The sequence below is a fragment of the Durio zibethinus genome, chromosome 14 (assembly GCF_047325235.1).
Source record: "Durio zibethinus cultivar Kanyao isolate XHJ-2024 chromosome 14, ASM4732523v1, whole genome shotgun sequence".
NCBI lineage: Eukaryota > Viridiplantae > Streptophyta > Magnoliopsida > Malvales > Malvaceae > Durio > Durio zibethinus.
Genome location: NC_143175.1, coordinates 24995429 through 25013429, shown reverse-complemented (window position 1 = coordinate 25013429; position 18001 = coordinate 24995429). Strand labels below are relative to the sequence as shown.

Genomic DNA, 18001 nt, shown 5'->3' with positions numbered 1-18001 from the left:
TCTTGAGTACAAATCCCCAGCACATGGCGATCTTGTGTTGCGCACAGTTGTTGGGAGATGCAGCCTTCCAGATGGAACCCGCTGAAAATTGCTTCGGAAGAGAAAATGTAAAATAAAGTAAGCAAGGTTGGATGGGAGAAGGGTATGCTAATTTTTCAGTAGACCTGGCAGATGTTTTTGCCGAGTTAAAAAAGGAAAAATCAGTCACCTGCTTTAGCTAGTTGGCTATGCAGTTGCGGCCTCATGATCATTGATCAATTGAGTTGAAAGTTGAAACGTGGCCGATGAACAACTTGCAATGCAAACGTGATGCGAGTCTCATAGCTCTCCCTAGCAACTTCTCTTACTTAGTGATAATGTTTAGGGTTGCAGAAAAAGCATGTAATTTTTCCAAGACGCTGGTGGAGAAGATACACACCCAGAGGCAATCATATATTAAATTCAAGTTTTATGATAAAAAAAAAAAAAAAGAGAGAGTACAAATCGAGATAGGAAAACAAACAAATTCTAGTGCTAATTTCGTTAGCCACAAAACAACTATGCTTCATGATTACTAGTCCCTTGAATATCAGCACCATCATTTGGAGGGCTTGGACCCAACAAAAGAGGAGTCTCTTGCTTTTTTGTACTGGCCTTTGAATCTCCAGTTCGATTTGCAGCCCAACCTCTGAGAGGAGGTTCAAAATGCTTGCTAGCAACATCAGGTGGAGGTGCATCTTCGCCAGGAAGAGCTAGAAGTCCCTTCTCTCGGAGAGAAGACGGTTCCTTATAGCATGTATTCCAAAGGGAGTCCACAAGCTGCCTCTCCTCCCTAGCTGCCCCAAGATCTTCAGGAGACATCATACTGATACATTTAATTCGCTCTTCAAGAAGTTGCTTCAATTTCTCATCTTCCCCTAATGCACAATTGTTTCCACCTATCTTGTCCCGAGCAAGCTCAAGAAGGCCATGGAGAGCAGCTTCTCTTACTTCTGCATCCTCGCTAGAGGCAAGATGCAACATTATGCGGGGAAAACCCAGCTCGCTTACAACATAGCAGTCTGAACTATTTTCATGCAGCAGGTACTGAATCAAGTTTAATGCTTTCCTGGAAGTAAAAGGCAATTAAATGAGAAAACCAAAAGGAATCTAACCAGAAAAACAATGCACTCGTTAACATTGAACTAGGAAACTGTTTGATAATCTAAATTCCACATATTTTTACATGAAAAACATCTAAAATGAAACCCTAAAACCTATTACCAACAAAAAGATAATTCATACTTGGACCGCAAAGAATGATCCTAAGATTACCTTTGAAATCTTACACTCTCAGTTCCCAAAGCATCTCTCAGGGCTGCATAACCGTTTGCAAGTCGAAATGCTGCAATACCAGGTTTGTTGTGGCGGATCAAAGCTGAAAGCAATTGAAAAAAAAGATGTCATGTCAAAAAACTTTCAAGATTCTGTAGGAGCATGTTCAACCGAATTTATTGGTGTTAATAACAATAAGATGTATGCTACAAAACAATAATTGTACTCACAAGATATTGCACCAAGTGCTTTGGTTCGAACAGTTACATCAGGGTCAGAGGAAAAATTACAAAGGAGAGGCTCTAAGCCATTTGCTTCCATAACCAACTGTTGACTCCGAGGATTATTCTGTACAACAGTGGATACAACTTCTGCAGCTTTTGCACGAATGTTGGCATGTGAATTCTTCAGATAACCAAGGAGAGGGACCAAACCACCAATCGAGTGTAGATCTGCCACAAATGCATAGACCGCATAATTTTGAAAGAGGAAATAAACAAACAGGCTAGAGATCAATTGAAAAGCATGGAAGGCTTAATAAAGGGGAAACATTTTTCACTTAGCCATTTCGATTTCATAAATAAATCTTATTCTTGCAAGAGTGCTACCAGGAACAGAGAAAGAAAAGGTATATGATGCAACAGTTTATGAAATTGAAAAATACCAATCCCATCATTGGTAGCATCCTATAGAATCATTTATCACATAAAACACAAAAAGATTCCCTTTGCATACAATATTAAAATTCTAAGCAGCCAAACACTATAGCTAACAGGACAATTATTAATAATCAATCAAATTAAGCATTCCATTAAAAGAAAACACTTAGGAAAGAACAACCCGGCAATAATCTCAAAAGTGTAAAAAGATAAAAGTTACCATTGGCCATGTCAATAGACTCAACATGCTCTTGTAACTCATCCAACATATCTGCCACCATCAAATACGTATGTCAAACAAAGCTACACTAAAAACCCAGAATTAAAAAAAAAACCCTTGAGAACAACTACTGGGTTTTTGCAGTAGTAGTACCTTCAATATCAGCAGCAGTAACTCCCTGAGCTTCCAAGACTTGCTCTGGAGTTTGCATAACCATAGTTATCTCTTTCATTCGCTGAGTCACATCAATGCTTTGCGATTGCATCGCTTCCATAAACCATCTTCTATCCTCCTCACTATACCAAAAAAAAAAAAAAATTACCCACTAAATAATCAATCAAACATGGGCAAAAATATGCCATCGAAAAAAAAAAGATGGGGTTACCTTAAATTACGGGTGGGTCGAGTTCCATCAGAGTGAGCAATGCTCCATTTCAGCAATCCATCCCAGTTGGGTCCGTCTTTAGCCATATTATATTATGCTAAGTAAATCACTGTCTTCGTTTTTCTTGCAGATGAATTCAAAAGTAAGAGACGATTAACCGTTGGAAGTTTCCTTTTATAGAGGATTTAGGGAGAAATCCAGAGGATTCCAGATTTTTCCTTTTAGAGCGATAATTCTTTAGAAGGTGGCCGAAAGGGCTACCGCCTACCACCGAGATCAGATTTGTGGACTGAATTGACCTTTATGACCTGAGCCTTGTATTTGGATTGGATCGACCATCGGTCCAAATAGATTATGGTGGCTTGGGTTTAAAACTCTTAGTTGATTACTGAATAGAAACATGGACAATTACTAATGACTTGGGCTACAAGTCTCTTGGAATCCAATCCAGTGTCTGGTTCAAATGATTGGGCCATATAAATTCCAACTCCTTCTCCGTTTAATTCCCACTAACGTCGTTAACAGGACAACCCATTAAGCAACTAAATTCCGTTAATTAAACCATCTTAAAAGTAATTAAAAGCATATAACCCACGCTTAATTACACACCACGCGATTATACACCGTTTAGTCTTCCACGGCTCCTATTTTTTTCACCTTTTATGCTCTCTCTCTCTCTCTGAAGTTCTAGGGTTTTTAATTTTCTCCGATTTCTCAAATTTCCATTTCTTCAAATATTTTAGTGTTTCTTTTTTATGGAATCGACTAGATCACCCTATTGGTGCTACAGCTGCAACCGGTTCATCCTGATCCGGGTCCGATCTCCCCAAGATTCGATCCACTGCCCCGATTGCGGCGGCGGATTCATCGAAGAAATCGAAACGCCCTCTCGGTCTCCCATCTACCACCGTTTCCCTGCAGCTGCCATGTACTCCGACACACCCAGCCCAGCGCTCAGCCCCAGCCCCACCGCCACTCCTCGTCTCCGCCGAGCTCGAAGAAACGCTGGCGAAAGGTCCCCTTTCAATCCCGTCGTTGTCCTCCGTGGACCCAGCTCCGAAACCGACGGCTTAGTTCCTGAAAGAGGAAACACCAATTTTGAGCTTTATTACGATGATGGGTCCGGGTCGGGTCTTCGCCCCTTACCTGCTAGCATGTCGGAGTTTTTAATGGGTTCGGGCTTTGATCGGCTTGTTGATCAGTTATCTCAATTAGATGTAAACGGAGTTGGCCGTTTCGAGCAACCGCCCGCTTCGAAAGCGGCGATTGAATCATTGCCGGTGATTAAGATCGTTGGGAACCACGTTAGCACGGAATCTCACTGTGCAGTTTGTAAAGAGCTGTTCGAGCTCGATTCCGAAGCTCGGGAAATGCCTTGTAAGCATATTTACCATTCGGATTGTATTTTACCGTGGCTTTCGATTCGAAACTCTTGTCCAGTTTGCCGCCACGAGTTGCCAACGGAAAATAACAGAAATAATATAGGTGAAAACGAGGCAGTTGGAGAAGCTGTGGGATTAACGATATGGCGGTTACCGGGAGGTGGGTTTGCGGTTGGCAGGTTTACTGGAGGGAGGAGAGCAGCGGAGAGAGAGTTTCCGGTTGTGTTTACTGAAATGGATGGTGGTTTTAATAATACGGGTGCTCCTAGAAGGATTTCATGGGCGCCTAGTGGGAGAAGGTCACAAGAGAGTAGAGGATTAGGGCGGGTTTTTCGGAGTTTTGTTTCTTTTTTTGGGAGGTTTAGGAGCTCTTCATCTCGTTCAGGTTCAGATTCTGGGTTTACGAGGAGAAGTAGATCAAGTTCAATGTTTGGGAGGTCATCTAGAATGGATAGCGAATGGCATTTCGAGGATTGAATGATGGTGGAATGTATTCTTTGATCATTTTCAGGTTAACCTTTTTTCTTTTTATCTGATACTAAGGGAATGTTTGTAGATTGTATGATTTTAATTTAATGTAAATAACTACACTTTTGGTAAAGAATGAAGAATTACTCGAGTTTAGTTTCTGTCAAAAGAGAAAGAGTCTTTGGTGAGTTGGTGTGTGCTCCAATGATGCACAAGAAGAAAATTATGTGCTATTATGATCATTTAGTGGTTGTTTCCTGAGGTACTAATCCCCCCATTTAAATTGATGTTAGGCTTAAAATTGTTCAATTTGTAAGTTGTCTGGATAATTTATTCTCTTGCTTCTTTCTTACTTGTAATTTGTTATCAGGAATTTTGTTGTTTATTTTCAGTTTTTAATTCAAATTATTGTGTTGGTCATGTTGTTTCTTTTAGTTTTACTTGACTGGAATCCAATCTACCTGCAACAACTGGTCTACTTTGCTTGTTTTTCTTGACCAACACTCTGCCTTAGTAGTTTTTAAATTTTTGGATGGATAGGGTTGCTTCTGATAGTATCATTTCTTTTTCCCCTATAAGAGTGTGTTCTTGTTTGTGCTAGATTTTTTCTTCTTTCAATCAGACATTGACTTCTTCAGTGGATGTGAGAGTTTGAAAGGGTGAAAATCAGTAATTGTATGATGCATGATTTTTTGTCTTACTGAGGTTATCTTGGAGGAAGGCAATCAAAAGCTTCAATCAATAACTTCAGCATTTTACATAATTTTAGAAAGAAGAAATACTAAATTCAAAATAGAACATGGTAGAACGTTTTTTGGAGCATTTATACTTTACGATTGCATTTCCAGTACCTTTCAGTTACAGTTGTTCCAATGTTAATGTATCATTTGCATCTCCATTCCTTTTATATGTTTTGCATGTTATGAGTACAATGTTTTTCTTTGATTTTTGGTAGTATTCTTGAATAAGAAGGCCAGTTAAAATGCTTGATGATTACCTTTATTTATTGTCACGCTGCTCTTTCTCTCTCTTTTGTTCATGGACTGGGTTCTTCTGTCTAGAAAAATTCTGGTGTAAAATTTATGAAATCTGATTGATAGTTTAACCATCTAATATCTATATAAAGAATCCTTTTAATGAACAGTTCTTCATTGTAACTTGTGGTTTGGGCATCATTTAGGGTCATTGTTGTGAACACTTTCTTGAACATCATACATGTGGTGAAATGACGTTGATTACTTAATTTGTTCATGTTAGGTTGAAATATTTGACAGCATAACCCATACTCAGAATCTAATCCATTTCAACTTGTTAGCGACTTTATGTTAAATGATGTACAGAATCACATGCTAATATAGTTGGTGTCGATTACACTAGGTCTATTGCATTGATAATTGTTAGCAAGGTTTGATATGGAAATGTGGCCTGTGATGTGAAGGTCAATTCCACCTTTTGAATTGTTTGGATTTCTGTGGGTGGATGTTGTTAGCTGGAAGTTAGCATCTGCTGAGTCTCTGCGGGAATTATAGAAGGTTATTTAGAGGCTTTTGTGATTGAAGTGCCAATTTGGGATTATTCATTGCTGAGATGTTAGATATATTAAGAAGGTCAATTTTCCTATCTGCATATGATCAAGTATCTGGGCATCCAAGTTGAAGCATCTTAACTTCATCGTCGCAACTCCATTCCTCTGTTTTTGTTGCTGTACATGAATTTAAATGATCTGCAGGAGCCCCCCAGTAATGCACTTGTAACTTTGAAGGAACTAGATACATTATAAAATTTGCTCTTCAGCTAACATTAAGTAATTTGGATATGTATACACACTCATTTTTACAAGTTACCTTCTCTCTTGGATGGTGAACCAGGATCACCAATCAATGGAACCCCATTGAAAAAGTAGTACTGGGAAGGAAATCATTTCAAGGGTCATTTCAAGGGTTCGTACAGCCTTCCCCATTTTCTTCTCACAGGAAAATACCAAGTGGTAGTAACATGCTTGATTGCGAGAGCTTGTTGGGCCGCAAAATAACAGCTTCATTCTGGCTTCAGGATTTGTTGCCTTGCAGGAAGGGGGCAAAATTGGACATCACTTATGATAGATCTTTGGTAGGGACCATCCCGACCCAGGAAACTACAAGAAATTTGAGATTCTAACGTGGCCTTATCCACTAGTAGCAAGCAAATCCGTTGACACATGCTAGAGACAACCCTGGCACAGAGCCTGCTATGTGTCACGTCTAACAACCATAGAAGAAATAAGGAGGGTTTTTCTTTTTCCTTTTTTTTTTCTTCAAGTGAATGAGGAGATTTTTTAGAAGTGCCACAGCACAAAGGGAAGAGAGAGAATGGCTACCTGACATTCTTAACTGTTGCAGACTTGTTACAAAGTCAGCAATGATGTAACCGATGCCATTGCTAACAGATTCAATTGCTATTGCATCATGTTAAAAGTAAGGGAACAAGTGGGAGCACTGAGCAGATATCCTGAACTGTCGTTATTTCGGCCGAAAGAAATCACCTTTAAGGTCAACAGTTTTGTCCAGGACCATGAAACAGAAGGACCGAAAGAGATCTCAGACAGTAGTTGCAGCAGTTGCAGATGTATCAGCTGATCGTACAACCTAACTAAGTGCCGGTGTGGCCACTGTTGCTCTGGTTGGAACGCTTTTCCAATCATTTTGTTCTGCAAGGACCTGTCGTAATTATCCTTTTTCTCTGTTTAAAATTTATTTTAATATTTTGTATAGCATTCCATGTTTATGTTTTGCTTTATCTCGGCTGTCCTAAATGTGATGGTCCGGGCTTTGTTCGTCAATGTGAAGTGGATATCAGTTCAGTGATAGTGATATGTTGGTGCATTAAAAGTAGTTAAAAATTTAGATAAATTTGTAAATATGATTTATCAAAAATCAAATTTATAATCAAATTTAAAAAAAGTATTTAGCATTTTTAGATAAATTTATAAAAATATCTTTTCGAAAAATAAAATAACCATCAAAAATAAGATTTGGATTTAATTTTTTATAATTGATAATCATTTGGAGTTTATTTTGTTTAATTTCAGAATGATTTTTTACCAAAAATGTTAGATTGGAGTGCAGACTAGTAGTTGGTTCTATCAGATTTTTATCGAGCAATTATAAATTTTGAATTTCAAATTCATCTATATCATGTTTAGTATAGATCATGAGTTTTATTCTGATAATTTTTTTTGGATCATGAAGAGTAAGTTCATAATATTTTGGATTTCGCTTCCAGAGCTTCAACGGTGGTTCATTGAAGTTTTCCTACAAAATCTTATAAAGCCAATATTTTTCATTTATAGCTTTAATTTCAGATATATAAATTATTTTTGGATGAAAATCATTATCATGAACATGTTTATGCTTGGATAATAAAGGAATATCTATTGATTTTTTATCAATAGTAAAAGTAAGATGATCTGATAAGACAGAAAAAAGGTAAATATTTATGAATAAAATTATTTTCTAGTAAGATGTCTCCATGCATGTTAGGAAAATATAATATTTTAGGAATTATAAACTTAAAATCATTTAAGGAAACATGGACATTTTTAGCTTTTAGGCTAACAATGGTTTCTTTACTATCAATACCTACTATTATAATCGGATGCTTCATGTTTTGCCATAGGGTTGAAGGTAAAGTATTAGGTTGACAGCTAGAGATTGTTGCTTCTATGTCAATCAAAATATCTAAACTATATGGTTTATAGTTTTGAAAATAAAAATAACCTTGTATATAAGTATAATATCAAACCTTTTTAACGAATAAAATTGTTTCAGGTGCAATTATGCGAAAATTATTTATAAAATGAAACATTTTGATTTCTTTATTTTTAGTGTTTCTAGAAGAAGAGGTGTGTGAGTTTAACACAATATTAACAAAATGATAAAAAGATTGGTTATCACTTGTACCTTGCTGAGATGGATTATCTCCTGTAAATATTAGAATTTTACTTGTATTATCTGTATGACGTATGATATTTGCTCGTCGTAGGGTTTCTGTATTGTTTGTACCTTGAAATCTTGAAAAAGAACTTTGATAAGGAGTACAAAAAGATTGATTACTAGTTATACTCTCTACATCATTATCTTGTTGATGATCAAAAGTATTAGTAAGGGGTAAAATCAGGTTCAGATTAAAACTGGTTGATGTATGTGGATTTTTGAAGTAAAGATTTTTTTCTGATGAGAAAATTTCTAAACTTGATACTTTTTATTTTTCAAAAGTATTTGAGATATCTTCGAGACACCATCATTTTGGGATAGATAAATCTTCGATTTGGATCAATTTTGGTTTGATTTCAGAATCAAAACTATTTGGTTCAGAAATTTTGGTTATATTAAAATCTATCAGTTTGATAGAACTATTTGTGGTATTAGTAAATTCATAAACTGCTGATCAGTTGATTGAAAGGTCATGCGAATTGGATTCAAAGTCAGAATTGGTTATTTTGACACGAAAACATAAACATTTTTCAATGTTTTCATAAAAAATAAAAATAAAATAGTTTGGTTTAACTTTAAATAAAACTACTCCTGCTACTAAATTGGATTGGATTCCACCAATTACAGCATTAATAAGATTTTAAAAATGGTTATCCATTAAAACAACTATTATTGAAATATCTTTTATAGATAAAAATAGTGGTTTAATGGTGATCAAAATCATACCTATATGGATGTATTTGACTTTGGGATATTTGAAAGAAAATGGTTTATTTTCTTTTTAGTAAAAAAAAGAATTTTGACTGATCTTTATTTAGAATCATTGGTAACAGTATCACCAGATAGTTTTTTTATATGGCGCTTATACCAAGATTGAAATTTTTTAAACCAACTTGTTTTGTAAATCTCATCTAGTTTAATGAGTTGTAATTCTTTGATTTTTTCTTCAGAAATAGAATGAGTTTTTCTCATAATATTTTTGAGTTTAACCATACTTTCTCATTCAATAGTTGTTGCACTTATAGAAGAAGTAACTGAAAGATTATCTTGGTTAGATTCAGTATTCAGCATGAAAATAAAATCAGATTCATCATCAGAAAAACTATAATCAGTTTCAGAAAAAACTTTATAATAAATTTCTTCATTGGATAATTCATCAGTAAAAAAAATTTGAAGAAAATTTTCATCAAGTTTTTTGATCATTTTTTGGCATTTTCTCTTTTTTTAGGGCAACTATTTGCTTAGTAACCTTCTTGATCACAAAAAAAATATTTACAATTTTGTTTAGAAGATTTTTTTTAACAATAAATTTACCTTTTTTAGGCTTGAAAGCTGTAGTGGGTTTTCACTTTTTTCAAAAATATTTTCGTTTTTTCTTAAAATGATTTTTCTTTGAAAAAGATTGTTTATTGCAGCCAAATTTAAATTCATTTTCCAAAATCTTTGTACATTGTTTATACGAGAATTTGGATTTTACCTGCTTGGTAGCTTTTTACTTGAGGTAGTATTCTGTGATCTGAGTTTGAACATAGTGTATTCTACATCTAAGAGTATCATAGAGATCGATACTGAGATTTGCAGTATGAACTATTTTGAGTTTTAATTCTAAATAAACAGGATAATTTTGTGAACATAATTCATCCCATGGTGAGGAAAGTTTGAGAAAATATTGCTGTGACCAAAATTTTGAATGTTTTTCATCCAATTTTTGATATTCAAAAAGATATTTTTTAGAGAAATCATTAAGATTCCTAATATCACATAATTTTAGTTTTGATAAAATAAATTGAGCTTCTTGTGTGGGATCCAAAATTTTCGTACTTCCACAAAACTCATTTTTTAAGATTTGGGTTAAATCTTTTAGTAATTGAGGAATATTTTCTGCGGCTAATAACGTTGATTTTTGCTGTTCTTCGAGGGTCGTAGTTTCTCATTTTTTGATAAATTGTAAGACATCTCCTTGTCATGTGCCACAAAAATAGTTGAGGAATCGTTTTTTGTTCCACTACTCTTTGTAACCTGTGACAACAATTGACATGGATTGTGCCCAATCATTTATAGTTTTTTCATAGTCTTTGAGAGGGACTTTGGTTAAATTCAAATAAGTACCACCTTGTGAAACTGTTCATTTGTTTAACGAATCGATGATAAAGGTTTCGATCTTAACCTGACTTGTTTGACGAGATTTAGATATTTATTTTATCTCATCCTTGTTTAGGTGAGAATATTTTTTTTTCAGATGAGAAAAATATTGATCCATAATATTTGGATCTAGCAAATTTGGAAATCTTAAAGCATCATCAATATCTGGATTAGATATTGCAGATGCTTTTCTCTTCCCACGTTCTTCTAGTTTAGGGATAGAAATTTGATTTGGTTCTGGATCTAGTTGATCTTCAGAACTATCAGTGTCATCTGATATGGTTTCATCTGATGAAATTGGTTCATCCTTGACTACTGGGTTAGTAGCAAAAATTTTAAAATTATCAGCTACTAAATCATTATTTGCTTCTTCATTTCTAACACTGGTTGTGTCATAGTTAAGCATATAATGATAATTATACTTAATAAAGATTCTTTTATGTTCTTCATAAAGGGTCTCTATAGCTTGAAGATAATCAATATGTTCTTGCAGATCTTCCATTTTTTTCATTTTATATTTAAAATTGTCAATAATATATTTATAAGAGTCGAAATCAAGTTTTTCTTGTTTCTCTTTTGTTAAGGAAGATGAAGGTTTTTCATCGTTCATCATAATATTACTGTAATAAAGAGATCCAAAGTCTGTAGATATGTCTGGAAGAACATGTCTTTGGTTCATCTTTTTTACAAGCATATCTACTTTATCTTTTATAGTATCCATTTTTATAAAAAAATTTATGAAAGAAAGAATAAGTTAAATCTATTAAACCATTTACAGTTCTACTTATGCTAATATTACTAGATTCATACTTAAGATCTATATGAAAATTGTGATTATAAGACTTATATTTATAAATACAAGTATTTTCTTCATAAGTTTTCATATTTCTGGTGCTTAAAATCGGTGTGCTGTTCTAAAAACGCTAGCAAATAAGGTAACTCAGGCCACAAACGCCAACAAACAACTCAGATATACACGTATGAACTTTAAAACAAAGAGCTTAAGAAGAAGATACAGGATTTTAAAAACGGTTATCTATTCAAACAGTTATTATTGAAATATCTTTTGTAGATAAAAATAATGGTTTAATGGTGATCAAAATCATACCTATATGGATGTATTTGACCTTGGGATATTTGGAAAGAAAATGGTTTATTTTTTTTTAATAAAAAGAAAAATTTTGACCAATCATTGTTTAGAATCGTTGGCAACAGTATCACCAGATAGTTTTTTTTATATGATGCTGATACCAAGGTTGAAATTTTTTAAACCAACTTGTTTTGTAAATCTCATCTGGTTTGATGAGTTGTAATTCTTTGATTTTTTCTTCAAAAATAGAATGAGTTTTTTCTCATAATATTTTTTAGTTTAACCATACCTTCTCTTTCAGTAGTTATTGTACCTGTAGAAGAAGCAACCGAAACATTGTCTTAGTTAACTTCAATATTTAGCATGAAAATAAAATCAGATCCATCGTCATAAGAACTATAATCAGTTTCAGAAAAAACTTTATAATAAATTTTTTCGTCGGATAATTCATCAGTAAAAAAAATTTGAAGAAAATTTTTATCAAGTTTTTTGATCATTTTCTTGGCATTTTTCCTTTTGTTAGGGCAACTATTTGTATAGTAACCTTCTTGATCACAAAAAAGATATTTACAATTTTATTTAGAAGATTTTTCTTCTTTTTAACAACAAATTTACCTTTTTTAGGCTTAAAAGCTGTAGTGGGTTTTCACTTTTTTCAAAGATATTTTCGTTTTTTTTCTTAAAACGATTTTTCTTTGAAAAAAACTATTTAGTGCAGCCAAATTCAAATTCACTTTCCAAAATCTTTGTACATTATTTATACTAGAGTTTGGATTTTACCTGCTTGGTAGCTTTTTGCTTGAAGTAGTATTCTGTGATCTAAGTTTGAACATAATGTATTCTACATCTAAGAGTATCATAGAGTTCGATACTGAGATTTACAGTATGAACTGTTTTGAGTTTTAATTTTAAATAAACAGGATAATTTTGAGAACATCATTCATCCCATGGTAAGGGAAGTTTGAGAAAATATTGTTGTACCCAAAATTTTGAATGTTTTTCATCTAATTTTTTATATTCAAAAAGATATTTTTTAGAGAAATCATTAAGATTCCTAATATCACATAATTTTAGTTTTGATAAAATAAATTGAGCTTCTTGTGTGGGATCCAGAGATTTTATACTTTCACAAAACTCATTTTTTAAGATTTGGGTTAAATCTTTTAGTAATTGAGGAATATTTTCTACGGCTAACAACGTTAATTTCTGCTGTTCTCTGAAGGTCATAGTTTCCCATTTTTTGAGAAATTGTAAGACATCTCCTTGCCATGTGCCACAAAAATAGTTGAGGAATCGTTTTTTGTTCCACTGCTCTTTATAACCTGTGACAACAATAGACATGGATTATGCCCAATGCTGCACGGAAGGACCCAGCTCTAATCGTATGTGCTCGTTGTAGTGGCCTTGGCAAACTGAATCAAATTGACAAATGAATGCCTTCGCATCCTTCTCTGTTCTGTGATTTTAATCCTAATTTCTGCTGTAAAATCTAAAGACCCTATCTAACTACTTTAGTCAAATTTCCCTACGGTTCATATAAGTTATGCTGTACGCAAAACATTTCTTTCTTTTAGAGTGTTGCGGATGCTTCATGCTTGGCAGCTTGGGGCCTTGGGCAAGTAACACCCCAGCAGCCCATCATATAACTTTATAAATGGTCCATAAATATGAACAGCCTGTATCATCAAGGAAACCTTGATATTATCCAGGAAGTTAGTTGTTTAAAAAAAAAAAAGTAATTTTCAAATGACCAAAAGAAATATAAAGAGATTAAACCATTAATAATTTCAATAATTTTCAACACTTTATTTAATTTTATAGAATTTTTTTTCCCTAAACATTATTACATGCTTTGGTGTTTTTGTACCTATCAAAAATTTTTGTAGGAAACAAGATTAGAATTTTGGACAAAACTTGAGTAAAACTCGTCTTACTTTCATATTTTTCAATGATAATATGTTTATATTCTCATCTATGGTAGGTTCCTACTTTTGAAAGTTTTAAAATCTAAACTGTTATAGTAATTGAAGGCAAAACCCAACAAGAAAGAGCTAGATTTAGATCTATTAAGAGAAGGGTCAGTGTAAGAAATGTTGCAGCAAGGTAACATCAGAAGCTGTTAAGCAACTTGGAGATGGATGTGCGGGTAGGAACAACCGACAGCTAACAAGATGGTTTAAGGACGTTCTCTTTTGGCTTCATTGACAAGTATGAACGGTAGGATGAAGGCTACCCAGCAACCATGCCCACATTAACCCACCTTTACTAATAAATGGATTAATCAAACCATTCAACTTCATCTGCTTCATATAATTTTCTTTTGAACTAATTGATTATCCCACCGCCTCAATGAAATTTATATCCTCAAATAATTCCTCTTGTCCAAGGATTAAATATGGAGGAAACGGTTCATTTTCAATCCTAATTAATTAGAAATTCAGAATCATGTAGTGGGTTTTCAAAGATTTTCATAAGAGAGAAAGAGCTTTAACTTTTCTAATGAACCAAATTTACCAGTTCTTGACTGACTGTGATATAAAGCATTATTTATGTGTTCATTAAGCTTATGACATCTTTAAAATTTTTTAATTTGGGTACTATGGCAACTTTTAGATGAGGAATTTAGGGTTAAAATTAGATTTCCATCAGGAAAAATCTTCGCTGGCTTGGACATCACTCTAAAGGGATTTACCGGCAGCCTGTCGAACCAATTGCAGTTGAAAATACAACTTGTCTAAAGGGCAACAAGTATTATCCGAATTTTACCAAACAAGTCAGTCGTTCTCCCCCTATATAAAATGCCTCACTTGTTCCTGTTCTCTGCATCCAAATAAGTTTGATCCCACTTTGACTATCCTTTTCATTTTTGCTGGATCACCACAAAAATATTACTATAAGAAAACAGAAAAGAGAAATGGTTTCTGTTCCTCTTACATCATCAGCCGCTTTCAGGTCTTTGTTCCTAGCGTTATGTGCTGTCTGGTTGTTACCCGATTTGGCACTTGCAAAGTATGCAAGCATTACCAGGCACTACAAGTTTAATGTAAATTTTAGATCCCTGTTTCTTCTTCTATTTTTTTTTTAATCTGAAATTGTCGGGATTTGAATCATAATCACTTAGAACTGAGAGTCTAACAGTCTATTAACACGTCGCATGGCTGTTTCCTAAGCTCTTGTAGTGCACTTTCTAAGTATGCCTACAGCTTAGGCTAACATTTCTATCCCTTTGTTCTTACTTTTTCTTGTTAATCCTTTACAGATTAAGATGCAAAATGTGACAAGGTTGTGTCAAACAAAGAGCATTGTGACAGTCAATGGCCAGTTCCCAGGGCCTCGGATAATAGCAAGGGAAGGTGATCGCCTTCTGATCAAGGTTGTTAACCATGTACAATACAATGTTACTCTGCACTGGTATGAAATTTGACTTCCTACTGCTCTCTCTCTCTCTCTTTTTAATGGTAAGGATTTTATTTATAAGTATATCAATGCTGGCTTTTCACTTGGAAACTAGGCATGGAATCCGGCAGCTAAGGAGTGGATGGGCTGATGGACCTGCCTATATCACACAGTGCCCAATTCAGACAGGGCAATCATATGTATATAACTTCACCATTACTGGCCAAAGAGGGACCTTATTTTGGCATGCTCACATCTCTTGGCTAAGAGCTACTCTTTATGGACCAATTGTCATCCTTCCCAAACGACATGCCCCTTACCCATTTCCCCAGCCCTTCAAAGAAGTTCCCATCATATTTGGTAATCGACATAATCTATATTCCATCACATCAGGCACTAAAAGAAGAATAATCTTAAATTAATTTTGAGTTTTGCTTCAAATTGCAGGGGAGTGGTGGAAAGCTGACACAGAAACAATTATCAACCAGGCCCTGGCAACTGGAGGGGCACCAAATATCTCAGATGCCTTCACCATTAATGGTCTCCCAGGGCCCTCTTACAACTGCTCAGAAAAAGGTACTACATATATTTACTGTCAATATCTGAAACCAACATTGTCAATTTCCACTGCAAAGGTTCCGATTCTGGGACACACTAAAAACAAGTAAACTAAATTTATGCAGAAACATTCAAGCTTAAGGTGAAACCGGGTAAAACCTATCTTCTCCGTTTGATCAACGCTGCACTCAATGATGAGCTCTTTTTCAGAATTGCAAACCACACCCTCACTGTTGTAGAAGCCGATGCAGTCTATGTCAAACCCTTCAAAACAGATATTGTACTTATCACTCCCGGGCAGACCGCTAATGTCCTTCTCAGGGCCCAATCGAAGACCCCAAACGCGAAGTTTGCTATGTCAGCCAGACCTTATGCCACTGGACCTGCCTCTTTTGGCAACACCACGACAATAGGAATTCTAGAATATAAGAAATTTGCTTCTGCCTCAAACTCTAATAACAAGAACCTGCCGCTTCTAAAAGCAAAACTTCCGCAGTTTAATGACTCCACCTTTGCTATGAAATTCAGCAAGAAAATCCGTAGCCTCGCCACTGCTAAATTCCCTGCAAAATCCCCAAAAAATTTGATAGACGCTTCTTCTTCACAGTTGGGCTGGGGATACTCCCGTGCTCGCAAAACCAAACATGCCAAGGTCCCAAAAACACTAGGCCAGCAGCCGCAGTTAACAATGTCTCATTTGTGCAACCAAATATTGCTCTTCTCCAGGCTCACTTCTTTAACCAATCAAAGGGAGTTTACACCACCAACTTCCCAACCAACCCACCATTCAAGTTTAACTACACAGGCACACCACCCAAAAACATCATGTTGGACAGCGGCACCAAGGTGGTGGTGCTACCTTTTAACACTAGCGTCGAATTGGTGATGCAGGATACTAGCATCCTTGGTGCAGAAAGCCACCCTTTACATCTTCATGGGTTCAATTTTTTTGTTCTGGGTCAAGGTATTGGCAACTTTGACCCCAAAAAGGACCCTGCCAAATTCAATCTTGTTGACCCTGCGGAGAGGAACACAGTAGGTGTACCATCTGGTGGGTGGGTCGCCATTCGGTTCCTTGCAGACAACCCAGGTGAGTTACATAATTTACATTATTAACTCTGCATAATTTACTTATCAGATAGGCATATAGACTACAGAAGAGAATCAGATGGCAAGTAGCTTGGCAAATCATTTTAGTTGGACAAATCAAAGAGTTATCGATTTACATAAACATGCTTTCATCATTAATCTTATCAACTATAGTTCTCTAATTCTTTTGATTAATTTTACATATTGGTGCATGAGTAGGCGTTTGGTTTATGCACTGCCACCTGGAAGTACACACTAGCTGGGGCTTGAAGATGGCATGGGTAGTCAACAATGGAAAAGGCCACAAACAGAAGCTACTACCTCCGCCTGCTGATCTTCCTAAATGCTGATCGTTTCACTCTTTTCAATTTGACGGTTTTCATTCTATTCAATTTATTTCCTATTCTTATATGCCACAAGTATGGCTGCTAGGCTCTCTTTGCTTAAGACTGTTTTTGGGTTTACGATAACGTCAGTGTACCCAAAACCAGAAAAAGAACTGGTGCGGCTTTTTCTATAGGTTATCATGATATATACTACTGTACAAAATATTGATGTGTGGCAGAATCTACATAGATAGATTTTCTACAAATCTTTCCCAAATTTGTCCAGATCCCACTCTCAAATCTTTTCCAAATTTGGCACCAGCATAGCTCAAGTTGCCTAGTGAAAAGAGATGCAATTTACGTGTTACATTATGGTCATGGTGGCCATTTCCGCTGGCATTCAAGGCTAAACCAAGGATATACATTGGAAAAATAGACATACATAAACACAAACTCAGAAAGAGAAATATCTCCTACGAATCTTAAATGGGTTACTGTTGAGAATCAGCAATTTCTTGTCTTCTGATGACAAATTCATCCAAGCCAAATCAGCTTGTTTTGGAAGAAATAACGTTCATGACCAGTTAACCATGTTTAAGATACCTCCTCCATAAGGAAATATTAAAGACTTCAACAAAAATGACGTTCCAAAATAAACTATGGATATGAATGAATGAAAAAGGAAGCCATCTGCTGCTTGAAAATTTTAAAATAATAAACTGATGTGTATTCACCCACTCAGCATTCCCACAAATTTTAAAATAATAAACTGATGTGTATTCACCCACTCAGCATTCCCAAATCCACAGAACCACACCTACAACCAAACACATTCCCAGATGATAGCAACCACTGAGAAATGGGACGAAGAATGTCTCAATTAGCAATTCAGCCGATCCACTGGGGATTCCAGGGCTACTGTTCATTGCTGCCATTATAAGGGCTTTTTATAATGTAGTATAAATTTTATCTTATTATCATCGTTACATATCTTATTATTAATTTTAATTTTACCATAATCT

At 35.1% G+C, this 18001-nt stretch overlaps 1 protein-coding gene and 2 pseudogenes across 10 annotated transcripts; 2 read left to right on the top strand and 1 right to left on the bottom strand.

Annotated features, from left to right (window-relative positions):
* Window positions 1-366: 366 nt before the first annotated feature.
* On the bottom strand, window positions 367-2701 carry LOC111294546 (uncharacterized). 3 transcript variants are annotated; one of them, XM_089744125.1, is made up of 7 exons: window positions 2558-2701; window positions 2326-2468; window positions 2173-2223; window positions 1524-1745; window positions 1294-1396; window positions 503-1087; window positions 367-398 (listed from the first exon to the last, which is right to left on the bottom strand). In XM_089744125.1, the coding sequence occupies exons 1-6, from the start codon at window positions 2641-2643 to the stop codon at window positions 538-540; spliced, it is 1155 nt and encodes a 384-aa protein (XP_089600251.1). In that variant the 5' UTR covers window positions 2644-2701; the 3' UTR covers window positions 367-398; window positions 503-537. The 3 variants fall into 3 exon arrangements, with proteins under 3 accessions (XP_089600251.1, XP_022743645.2, XP_089600252.1); XM_022887910.2 differs by lacking the exon at window positions 367-398 and having other exon boundaries at window positions 403-1087; XM_089744126.1 differs by lacking the exons at window positions 367-398; window positions 2173-2223 and having other exon boundaries at window positions 403-1087.
* A 455-nt stretch (window positions 2702-3156) lies between these two features.
* On the top strand, window positions 3157-7252 carry LOC111294161 (E3 ubiquitin-protein ligase RDUF2 pseudogene; annotated as a pseudogene). Of its 6 annotated transcripts, none has more exons than XR_002690701.2 (3): window positions 3157-4450; window positions 6276-6347; window positions 6460-7252. The product of XR_002690701.2 is annotated as an E3 ubiquitin-protein ligase RDUF2 pseudogene, transcript variant X5 (transcript). The 6 variants fall into 6 exon arrangements; XR_016327865.1 differs by having other exon boundaries at window positions 5785-6347; XR_016327866.1 differs by lacking the exon at window positions 6276-6347.
* Window positions 7253-14362: 7110 nt separating this feature from the next.
* Window positions 14363-17250, top strand: LOC111293909 (laccase-17-like; annotated as a pseudogene). Its single transcript, XR_016327861.1, has 6 exons — window positions 14363-14653; window positions 14870-15021; window positions 15122-15366; window positions 15454-15582; window positions 15690-16654; window positions 16873-17250. The product of XR_016327861.1 is annotated as a laccase-17-like (transcript).
* Window positions 17251-18001: the final 751 nt, after the last annotated feature.